This window comes from Triturus cristatus, chromosome 7, assembly GCF_964204655.1.
Source record: "Triturus cristatus chromosome 7, aTriCri1.1, whole genome shotgun sequence".
Taxonomy (NCBI): domain Eukaryota; kingdom Metazoa; phylum Chordata; class Amphibia; order Caudata; family Salamandridae; genus Triturus; species Triturus cristatus.
Window position 1 is genome coordinate 709816953 of NC_140590.1, and position 12250 is coordinate 709829202.

Consider the following 12250-nt stretch of genomic DNA (forward strand, 5'->3'; position numbering starts at 1 on the left):
TTGTGCTACTGTGAGTGTGTGCTGTCTACAGTGCATTCTTCTGTGCTGCTGTCGGTATGTGTGGGTTTCAGTTGAATCCCCTCTGCACCTGCCTTTTGATCCCGTTGTGCTACTGTGAGTGTGTGCTGTCTACAGTGCATTCTTCTGTGCTGTTGTCGGTATGTGTGGGTTTCAGTTGAATCCCCTCTGCACCTGCCTTTTGATCCCGTTGTGCTACTGTCAGTGTGTGCTGCCTACATTGCATTCTTCTGTGCTGCTGTCGGTATGTGTGGGTTTCAGTTGAATCCCCTCTGGCACCTGCCTTGTGATCCCGTTGTGCTACTTTGAGTGTGTGCTGTCTACAGTGCATTCTTCTGTGCTGCTGTCGGTATGTGTGGGTTTCAGTTGAATCCCCTCTGCACCTGCCTTTTGATCCCGTTGTGCTACTGTGAGTGTGTGCTGTCTACAGTGCATTCTTCTGTGCTGTTGTCGGTATGTGTGGGTTTCAGTTGAATCCCCTCTGCACCTGCCTTTTGATCCCGTTGTGCTACTGTCAGTGTGTGCTGCCTACATTGCATTCTTCTGTGCTGCTGTCGGTATGTGTGGGTTTCACTTGAATCCCCTCTGCACCTGCCTTGGGATCCTGTTGTGCTACTGTCAGTGTGTGCTGCCTACAGCTGTGCTGCTGCTCTTGTGCTCTACCGTCATTGGGCCCCACTGTTCTTGGCAGCATGCACATGCACTCAAATCAGAAAAAGTGACTGCGCACATGAATTTACATTGAATTCGGGAATTTTTGGGAAGTGAGAAGGTTCAGTGGATAAGTTGCACATCCGACCTGCTCGAGGGAGCTTTGAATATCTGCTGCGCTGATTCGGCCTTGCATTCTACTGAAGGTGAATCAGGCCTTCATTTTGGAGTCACACTTTTTTTCGTGTGAGCTGTGTGAGAAGTGTGTAGTGCTTCTATGGGCTTTCAACTCTTTGTTGTCTCGCTGTAAATTCACTCCTTGTTACTCACATATGGCACTTAAACCCTGTCATCTAGTCACCAAGTAGAAGCTCGCTTGCATGCAGGGTGTAGTGAGCCACCCGGTCACTGTCTTACATTGTAGCGCATTCAACTCCGGGGGTATATAATAAAGGATGACGTCAGTGTCCGTGGCTGACGGCGTGAACGGAGCACTGGTGTGGTCTGCCCTTATTGTAGCTCGGCTGTTAGAGTTAGGCCTCCCTCTGCCCCACCGTCACTAGAAGTCGATTGAAGCCCCGACCGCATCTCCAGGGATTTCCCCTCTCCCCACCATCGGCTGCCTGGGTCCGGTCGGACCTCCACATTGGCGACGAGGGAGTGAGCGAACCCCACGAGTGTGCTTTGCCCTCTGCTTCGGCCGCGCCATACTGACGGCGACGCTGGTGGTGCCTGCAGAGCGGAGCAGCTGCGTGTGGCGGCTGTTGTGAGTGTCTCTGCAGCGGAGGGTGCCTGGTGCTTGCGGGCCCGCAACGGCTGCGGTAAGGTGCCGGAATTTGGGGGAAGGTGTGGGTGGCGATGGCCCCATCTACCGTGCGTGTTCGCACTGGTGGGGACAGTGAGCGCGAGTGCAGGCGTCGGCCCGAATATTAGCGCGCATGTACTGGGGCCTGCACAGAATGTGGCTCCACTGGGAACGGGAGAGCTGTAGCCCGGACTGCGGGGTGCGGCCTAGTGCGAGGCCGGAGCAGGGTTGCTACCCGTGAGTGTATACACGAGGCGTCAGTCATTAGCGCTCGTGTAGCGGTGGGCCCAATACTGCGAGGAGGAGTGTACAGGCCTCTGGTGGATTTGGAGGCCCGGAGCAGAGTGCGCAGGGTGCCTAGCTGTGGCGACTCGGAGTGTCCCTACTCAGGATCCTGCAAGTGCGGAAGGGCAAAAGAGGGACCGTAGAGTGGTCGGCGTGCCGGCACAGGATTGGTGGTGCGCTGAGACGGTGAGGTGACAGGCGAGGCACGGCGGAAGGAGGCCCATCGGTAATGCCCAATACCCAGGGGACGACGGCTGCCCCGGGGGCTGGAGCTGCAGGCGTGAAGCCACGTCGCATGGCTGTGAAGGCTTTGCCGGAGCTTAGTCAGCTGGTGGACTCGGCGGCGCCAAGATGGAGGAAATGGTTGGGCCAATTAGCGTGAAGCGCTCTACCATGCTGTTAATGGGAGGCAATGAGCTCTATGATCTCATCCAGGATCTGCCCAACACGGGTGATGGCAACGACTATGAGAAGGAGGTCAGGGCTCTGAACCGCCACTTCGATCCTCAGGTCAACCCGGACTTCGAACACTTCAAGCTGAGGCAAGCGAAGCAACGGGAAGACGAGTCGATTGGCATGTTCTTTGCAAGATTGAGAGGCTGGTGTGGGGGTGGATCGAGCATTCAAGACAAAGGCCCAGTTAATCGTGGGATGCAAGTCCCTGGAGCTACGCAAACTGATCCTCCGGCAGCCGGGAATACCGTTGGACGGCATCCTGGTCTTGGGGCGGTCGCATGAACTGGCCGATGTCAGAGCCGGTGAGATGGAGGTGGTGTTGGCTAAGAAGACCGCAAATATGCAGCCACTGTACCCGACACCCGTCAAAGAGGAGAGGGTGGATGTGATCAGGAAGACGTACAGCAGAGGGGCAGCGACCAGCAGTGGCCAGGAAGAGCGGCACCCGAAGCAGGGATGCCGAAACTGCGGGCTGAGGATGCATTCCCAAAGAAGGTGCCTGGCACAAGGAAGACAATGCCTCAAGTTCAACAAGTATGGGCGTTTCGCGAAGGTGTGCCAGGGCGGGGCAAGGTCCAGCATAGGGAAGCCAAAAGGGCCGAGGTTTCTGATGAGCGTCAAGGCAGTTCAGGAGGAAGAAGACCTGGACAGTAAATGGCAGAACCTGGCTGTCGCTGATGACGATGATGACGATAACGTCTTTGTGGTGTCTATCGTTCGGGGGGTCAACACAACTAAGAGACCGCCACCCGTATGCCAGGTCTGGATCGGAAATTCCTGTATCTGGATGCTCATTGACACCGGGGTGTCCGTGAATATCCTGGACGCAGAACAGTACAGCGAGCTCAGACCAAAGGCACGACTGATGAAGACGGCCACCAAGATACTTACTTATGGAGGGCACATGCCAATTCCTCACCAAGGAGTAGTCGAAGTGGAGGTTAAGTACAAGGACAGAGTCACAGCGCCAGGTTCTATGTCACTTGTGACATGGCAGGGTCCTTGCTAAGCTGCCACACAGCGGAGGATCTGGGTTTAGTGATGTTTGCGAGGCATATACACCAATCGCAGGCGGACCAGATACTAGCTGAATTCCCAGAACTATTCTGTGGATTAGGCTGCCTGAAAGGGGTGGAATTCCAGTTACACATCGACGAATCCGTCCAACCGTTTGCACTCCGCCACCGGAGAGTGCCGTTCCACCTACGACCCTTGGTAGAGGCAGAGCTGGAGCTTCTTGAGAAGGAAGGAGTAATCGAGAAGGTGTCGGGACCAACACCGTGGGTGTCCCCGTTAGTGATAGCGCCTAAACCCAAACAGTCGGGCGCTATCAGACTATGTGTCGACATGAGACTGCCGAACAAGGCCATTCGCCGAGAGAGGCATATCACCCCTACAATCGACGAAATTGTGACAGACATCAATGGGGCGCAGTGGTTTTCAAAGGTGGAATTGAACTCTGGGTACCATCAGTTGGTGTTAGCCGAAGAAACCCGCTATATCACCACATTTTCCACACGTGGGGCTACGCCGATTCAAAGGATTGAGTTTTGGGGTCTCGCCGGCAGCGGAGGTGTTCCAGGAGGCAGTACGAGAAGCACTATCAGGGCTTGTAGGAGTCATCAACGTCAGCGACAATATCCTCATCTTTCCGAAGTCGCTGGAAGAACACCATGTGCGGCTAAGGGCGACTCTCCAACGGTTGGTCGAGCAAGAGCTAACGCTGCATCGGGCTAAGTGTGACTTCTATGCAAATGAGGTGGAGTTCTTTGGCTATCGGTTCTCGGCCCGAGGGTTGTAAATCGATCCGGCAAAAGTGGAAGCCATCAGGGCAGCGGCCATTCCTCAAACGCAGTCAGAGGTGCGAAGCTTCCTTGGCATGGTCAATTACTGCGGCCGTTTCATTCCCCACCTGGCCACCATATTGGAACCCCTCTGGAAGCTAACCAAGAAGGACATGCCGTGGCAGTGGACCGACAGGGAAGCGCAAGCCTTTGCTGACATCAAGGGTGCGCTGCTGAAGGGAGCTACGGTGGCGTATTTCCAACCGGGAGCGGTCACGGAGCTCATCGTGGATGCCAGTCTGGTGGGTCTGGGAGCTGTGCTACCTCAGAAGACCAAACGAGAAGAGTGGGTGCCGATTGTCTATGCCAGCTGGGCCCTCACGGCGGTGGAGACAAGGTATGCTCAGATTGAGCGGGAGGCGCTGGCCATTCGCTGGGCCTGCCAACACTTCAACATTTATTTGTGTGGGCACACCTTTACTGTGGTAACTGATCATAAACTGCTAGTACCTCTTTTCGCTGTTACGGCGCGGAATGGACCTCCTCGAATCGAAAGATGGGCTGTCCAGATTCAGCACTACCGGTTTGAAGTGGTGTCCAGACCCGGAGCTGGTAACCCGGCGGACTACCTGTCGAGACACCCCCTGGTACTACATGCGGGGAACAACGGGGATGTGGACGAAGGGACGGAGTCTTTCGTGCGGCAGGTCATAGAAGACGCGTGTCCGCAGGCCCTGTTGGTGGAAGACATCCAGGAGGCGTCTCTACAGGACGAGTGTCTGCAGGCAGTAAAGCGCATGCTGAGAGACCATCAGTGGAAGTGGTTCCTACAGAGATATGCCCGGACGACGGCGGATGAGATGAAGTACTGGGAGAATATGTGGCGTTGCCGCGAGGAACTGAGTGCATCCGGAGAAGGCATAATTCTGAGAGGCACACGGATCGTGATATCAGCAGCCCTTCGCAGGAGAACAGTGGACCTGGCGCACCAGGGGCACCAAGGGATTGAAATGACCAAAGCACGCCTGCGGTCCGAGGTGTGGTTCCCAGGTGTGGATCGTCTTGTGGAAGACAAAGTGCATGGGTGTCATGCCTGCCTGATAACCGGGGCCGACCCGCCATGGGTGTCCGTCATCATGGAAGGGCCGAGCTTGTCACCGTGGGTGCAAGTGAGTTTGGACTTTTGCAATTTTCCCGACGGAAGACATATGGTGGTGCTCGTAGACAGTCAGTCTAAGTTTCCAGTGGTAGAAGTAGTCACGTCCACTACATTCGAGTGCATCCAGCCGGTGTTAGGAAAAGTATTTGCACTCCTTTGAATGCCTGAGGAAATAAGAACTGACAACGGGCCGTCGTTCCAGGGTCAGGACTTTTGAGATTATTTGAGCCAGCATGGAATCAGACACCGTAAAATAACTCCTCAATGGCCGCAGGCTAACGGGAACGTGGAGCGCTTCAAGCGGACCCTGAATAAAGCACTGCGGATAGGAGTGGACCAGGGGACTAACCTGGACACGTGTTTGCACCAATTCTTGAGAGCCTACCGACACACCCCACACTGCACCACATGGTGTGCACCACATGACCTGCTGTTGAAACGGGCTGTACGTGATGGCATACCAACCAGTGAACTGTGGACCCCGGCGGTCCTGGATGTGACGCAGTCCCAGGCACGACGTCAAAGCAACAACGACAAGGCCAGCAAGAGAAGAGGGGCAAGCACGGCAGACATTCGGGTGGGGGGCTATGTAGTAGGAAAAGACCGACACCCCGGGTCCAAGTTCCGAACCCCGTTTGAACGAGAGGTATGGAAAGTGGTGCAAATAAAAGGAACCATGATCATAGCTGAAAAAGGTAGCCAACGGATAGCCCGCAATGTGTCGTGGTTCAAAAGGGCTCAAGTCTCCGGCGATGGTGTGATGGAGTCGGAACCCGGGGAATGGAGTGAAGATGCAGAGGTACCGACGGAGGGGAACAACCCTGAGCAAGTCACCCGAGACGAGGAGCTTGAAGAGGCAGGGGCAGACCCCGCAGCAAGCAGCGGGCACCGCACCAATGTGCGGGAAGAGGCCACAGGGAACCGACGCAGAAACCAGCAGTCCCGAGCCGAGTTCAAGGCTTAGAGACTTCCTGTACTAAGAGACTGTGGAAGTGACAGTTACGTTTCCTCTTTGGGCCACTGAGAAGAAGCTGTCCTATTGTTATGTGAGGTTATTGTTGATTATAGTGAACTGCACTAATTTCGTGGGTTAGATGGGATGTAGTGAGCCACCCGGCCACTGTCTTACATTGTAGCGCATTCAACTCCCTGGGCCGGGCTAATAAAGGACGACGTCAGCGCACTTGGATGACGGCGTGAACTGAGCACTGGTGTGGTCTGCCCTTATTGTAGTTCTGCCGTTACTATTAGGCCTCATCCTGCCCCACCGTCACTAGAAGTTGGTTGAAGCCCCGACCGCATCCCCAGGGATTTCCCCTCTCCCCACCATCGGCTGCCCGGGTCCGGTCAGACCTCCACACAGGGAAGGAAGTCTCCAACCATCCCAGCATTAGTGTCCACTTAACCGAGTCTCAGCATCAGATCAACATCAAGTGATTTTGTGCAAATCCCTTCCTCTCCCAGTGCCCATGTCACAATGATCTGAAACTCGGGCCAACTGTGACCCCCGTCCCTAATTTGGCTCTTGATAACAACCAATTTATGTGCTTACAATGTTTCAGATAAAAGCTAGTAGGGCTCCTTTAACATCGATAAAAAAGGCAATTAAATATGAAAAGTAATCTGGTGTGTGTGTAAAACGCTAGTGTCCTCCGTTCGATTTAGAGCAATTTAGAATAAAACAGGATGAGGTTGGCGGGTGCGAAAAAACTGGAACGAGGGAGCTGGGGGGAGAAATTGGTGGAGGTGGGGAGAAAGTAAAAGTAAAACAAGGGAGCAGAGCGCACCATCTTTGATGAAACGCTCACTTCCCTCTCACTGCACTGTATTTAACGGCCAATTGATCGGCGAGGACGCAGCTTTTCCACGTGGACCTTTGGCCACCTTCACCCTGAGGAAACCGAGAAGACCGCTCCCAAGAGCCCGTGGCATGAAAGGCCTGCTGACAACGGCACGTGGGAATCGAAGGATGTGACCTTTTGAGATCTAGCGAATGGCAGGACCCCCGGGACGCTAGGCATGCCAAGCCACTGCTTTTCGTGGCTTAGTGGAGAGTAAAGGACCCTATCAAATTTCCCCACCCGCCTCAGCGCCACTTTCAAACCCCTTCCCCGCTACAACATGCTCCCAAGAATGGGATATCAGCCTCCTGCTGGCTGCCCTCTTGGATTATGGATATATCAAACGGCCACGATCACATGTGGGCGATCCAAGGATGAAGTAACATGAGCAGGGGGTGGTGAGCGAGTGTCTGAAAAAGATAAAGAATGGTGTCCATGAAGATGGCACTGCTGTGAGCCAGGGAAACGCTCACAGGGGAAGGTTGTAAAAGATAACATGCAGCGCCCATGAAGCGACGCTGCGCTAGCCAGGGAAATACTCATTCACCTTAAAAAGTCCCTGAACAGAAAGTTTTAAAAAAACTGAAGCCTCCAAGTCCTGGGGCACTACTCTATGGGAGCCAACAACTTGGAAAAAGGAGGGACCGGGAAGCCAAATTACCCACTAGCATGAAAGGATTTTTACAAGCCAACCGACTTGACAAATCCAAAGCAATGGGAGGAGTCAAAGCCCACACAGTACGTACAAAAGATCATCCTGACAGCGGAAGAGCTGTCTAGGCTTGACCTAAAAAGAGAAAGAAGGAGGAAGAAAAAAAAAGAAAAACAGTAACAACGAGAAAAGGGGAGGATAAAAAAACATTCAAGAGTGATATAAAGAAACAGGCTGTGTAGGTTGGTGGAATTATACCTGGGGTGTAATTTGTTAGATGATCAATGGAGTAACATTATTAATGTTCCCACTGAGGGTGCGAGGGAGTCTGGTACCCACAATATGTTCACTGTAAGACTCTCCAAAATCCGTAGTGGTCCCCAGATAAGTTGAACAAAGTGAGTCTTAAAACATACGGCACCTGCACATGATCACAGTTAGTACCTTGTATACATAACACAGAAGTATAGAAGTGCCCAACTCGGGAAATGCATTGGTCTCAATAGGAGGGACAGTTATAACTTTCACCTGAGAGGTCCTGCCTAACAATTAGGAGTGGCTATATTGCATGAATTATCAGATGCTGGAAACAATCACAAACGTGTTTGGCCTTTAATATGATTGTGGATAAATTGTGGTCCCTGTGTAACAGTTTGTTCAGGGATACGAATTCTGAGTTGTGCGGTTTTCTCCTGACATATTTTGCGAGTTAAATCCTAGTAAACGTTTTTGGAGGAAAGACCCAGTGAAAAGGCATAACAAGCAGATTTAGCTAAGAGACATTCTAAATTTGCAAGGCATGTCTTATTATAAAGACAACACAATGCAGTAACAATCCAATAACCAGCTGCCTCTCCTATCACTCATTAAATGTATGCTTGCCTTTGACCCTGTAGGGTGGCTTTTCAGCTAGGTCTGCACTATACAACATACATACATACATACATACATACACAGACCCAACGTAAAGGCATTTACATAACTATGCCTGGCATAGTGATATTTTCTGGGTGAGGTAAGTACCGTACCTCACTCTTCCACCCTCGTAGGTGGCTCAGAGCAACCACCCGCATGGGCTCTAAAACAGGTATCTTACCTACATGGGAAAAAGACTTCCAGCCCATTGCATGGTACCTGGTTGACAAAAATGGCAATGCAGCTAGCTTTTTAGAACTTGATTCACAGATCAAATGAACAAGAAGCTATGTTTACTAGATATAGCCTTTTTTTTATTAGGCATTGGAATCCTGCTCACACAGATAGATAATCTGAATATATCTCGGGGTATGGTGGTACGTTAAATACTGTTGATATTACATTTGGGATTGCATTGTTGTCTGATGCTCATTGAGATTTGCATAAGATATTTTTTATATCTCTCGTAGTTGTTCTGCTTTTCTCTTAACATTTTCATCTATATAGCCTGCTACGATGGCAACAGTGATTGTTTAAAGGCCCCCGAATAGTATTGGCCTCTTGTATGGGTGAGGGCCTTTAACAACCATAATAGCCCCCGCGGCGTAAGGGCTACAATTCAAGAAGAACATTCCACCCACTGAGTATAGAATGTTAAAAGTAAAAAAAAAAGACAAGCATTGCAATGTTGGCACAGGAGGTGTCTTAACCAGCCATTGTGGACGATGATGTGACGCTTTGTGCTTCAAATAAACTTTTTTTTTTTAGTTTTTGCCATCCACTTTGTACTCTAGTGGCTGGCACGTGGTACTCAGCCCCCACACACACCAAACATGCTCATCAGAATGGTGCTTGTGCAAGCCCTGCAACTCATCCTGCTTTAGGAGAGAAAAGTTGAATTTAGCTAGTGTCTCTGAAAGAACGGTTGGACAGGGGCGTGTATGGGGTAGAGGGATCAGTTACAGGACTTTTTTCAGCCCTACCGGCAGCTCTTTTGGGACAACATCCAATAAGAAACGTAACGATTTTCCTTAACGACAGATTTGCCTTTATGCATCACAAAGTGTCAGATTCCGTGATGAATAAAATGTGATAATGGGTAACTTCTGCACTTAAAGCAATGGCAAAGGAATTCCAATGAAAGGGAATTTCTCTCAGCGCCTGGGCAGGTCCTTGGACTAGCACCTAATGTGTGTGCGCCCGTACCTCAAACCCGCCCCTTCACCTTGAGGCCACACCTGCTTCTGGGTATCCTGAGCTCGGGGCTCACCTACTTCTCCAATGACCAGACCTAGTTGGGTACCAGTCTAGCCGTGAACCAGGGGGTCTTAACAGCCCATTCTCTGGTTGCTCCAGGGACAGACATGATTAGATCCTCTTGTGCTCCTCTTCATCCAGGATGGTGCAAATTCCTCCCTTCAAGTATAGTGCATGTGGCATCCACTCTGCTGTTCTTTCTAAGATTTACCATGTATTACAAAGAGCCACTGAATCAATAAGAGACGAATACAACTGTTCATAGAGAGTTTATTACAAAAGTACAGTCGTTCAATGAAAAGAGACATTCTGATCTCTGCCCAGGTCAGCTGCACACACACATCTCCCAAGCACTGAGGGCATTCGCACAGCAGGGATCACGGTACATACAAGCATCTCTAATGCCATTCGGCGCACTTGAAGAGGACTTCTGCCCCACTACACCTAAACTCTCTCCACAGTCTTATTTGCTTTTTCTCAGTTGCAACCATAGCAGCCCAAAGCCCCAGGGCCAGCGTTTCAAAAATGGTTGTGATTGCAGCACAGGGTGCCTGTCCTCCTTAGTTGGGCTCCAGTTATAGCCGAATGTGGCAGCCCAGCAGCAGCTATGCAGGCCTCGCCTTTGCGGTTCTCTGAAGCTCCTGTCCTTTGTGTTCTAAATTTCATACCCCAGAGGGCGTTGTCTACTGAGCACTAGGTCTATGTCCCCCAAACCCTTGGCTACAATGGTCCAGCATCTTCAGTACTCCCACAAGGTGGCATAGTCTACCAAATCTGCATCAGCCTTCAGAGTACCTGCCTGGTCACCGCGTAGGTACTTGCCATTCTTCCCCTTGATGGCAATGCGGCCGTGCTCTCGGAACTCGAAAAAAAAGTCCTCTGACATGTCCCCGTCACAGAAGATGGTGCCATTGCCTGCGATGTACCAGAATTTGCCATCCAGCCCTGAAAGTAAGAGAAATCAAAGAAGGAGGTTAGTACTGTAATTGGTAAAACCCACTGTCTCCATTGGAAGCCCTCTAAGGAGTCTGGGAAAGCCCAGTCTTTGGTGGTGTGTCTTTTTTTTGCTGTTTTGCTGTTTGGAAAAAGAGATGGATTGGTCTACTTGGAAACCAGGAGATTGGTCAACAGACCTGTGCCCCTAGACGGCTAGAAGTGCTGAGAAGAGCTACATGTCAGACAGATATGAGATTTGCTCTTTGCAAGGCCTCAGCCTGTCTTCCAGAGGCAACAGAATCTTGGGGATCAGGGGAATCACTGAGTTCCAGTTAGCCAAGTATTTCTCTTCATAATGACAATTGTGTTCCAGTTTTACATTTGTCTAGCGTACATTCACTGTTGACAGCATTACATTTTTTGTGAGCTTCTCCTGCCAGGGATTTCTGCTAGGGTATAATCTGATCCCTAAAGAAGAATTTCCTATGTATGAAATCTGGTCTAATAAGATTCACCCAATTGCACAATCCTCTGGAATTATGCTATGCCTAAGAGCAATACCAAAGGAAATGATGGACGGAGTGTTGAACATTGCAAGCACTCACCCCCAGTCAACTGATCTGGGTTTAATCCACCACCGTTCTTTAGCCCACTCTGCCACCCCAGTTCAGACATGGCCATATGCAAATCAGTCTGACCCTGTGCCTCATGGGAACAGTCCAGCCCGACCTGCCAAGCCATGTCTTCCCTGGACCAGAAACAAGCTTCCTAGGACCGGTTTCTGGCATTTCAGCCGTCTTCAGCCAGGCTTGCTTGAATCCAGTGGCAAAGTGAGCAAGGGACTCACGTCTGAGCATACCCTGCCAACTTATGGCGAACAAAAGCAATACCAAAGGAAATGATGGACGGAGTGTTGAACATTGCAAGCACTCACCCCCAGTCAACTGATCTGGGTTTAATCCACCACCGTTCTTTAGCCCACTCTGCCACCCCAGTTCAGACATGGCCATATGCAAATCAGTCTGACCCTGTGCCTCATGGGAACAGTCCAGCCCGAACTGCCAAGCCATGTCTTCCCTGGACCAGAAACAAGCTTCCTAGGACCGGTTTCTGGCATTTCAGCCGTCTTCAGCCAGGCTTGCTTGAATCCAGTGGCAAAGTGAGCAAGGGACTCACGTCTGAGCATACCCTGCCAACTTATGGCGAACAAAAGCAATACCAAAGGAAATGATGGACGGAGTGTTGAACATTGCAAGCACTCACCCCCAGTCAACTGATCTGGGTTTAATCCACCACCGTTCTTTAGCCCACTCTGCCACCCCAGTTCAGACATGGCCATATGCAAATCAGTCTGACCCTGTGCCTCATGGGAACAGTCCAGCCCGAACTGCCAAGCCATGTCTTCCCTGGACCAGAAACAAGCTTCCTAGGACCGGTTTCTGGCATTTCAGCCGTCTTCAGCCAGAGTGGGCTAAAGAACGGTGATGGATC

At 51.2% G+C, this 12250-nt stretch overlaps 1 protein-coding gene across 1 annotated transcript in view; it reads right to left on the reverse strand.

Annotated features, from left to right (window-relative positions):
* Positions 1-10076: 10076 nt before the first annotated feature.
* FSCN2 (fascin actin-bundling protein 2, retinal) overlaps positions 10077-12250 on the reverse strand; it is a 72113-nt gene continuing 69939 nt past the window's right edge. Inside the window, exon 5 of the mRNA XM_085617379.1 lies at positions 10077-10768. Coding sequence (XP_085473505.1) covers positions 10563-10768 — 206 coding nt within the window. The 3' untranslated portion in view covers positions 10077-10562. The remainder of the gene's footprint in view (positions 10769-12250) is intronic.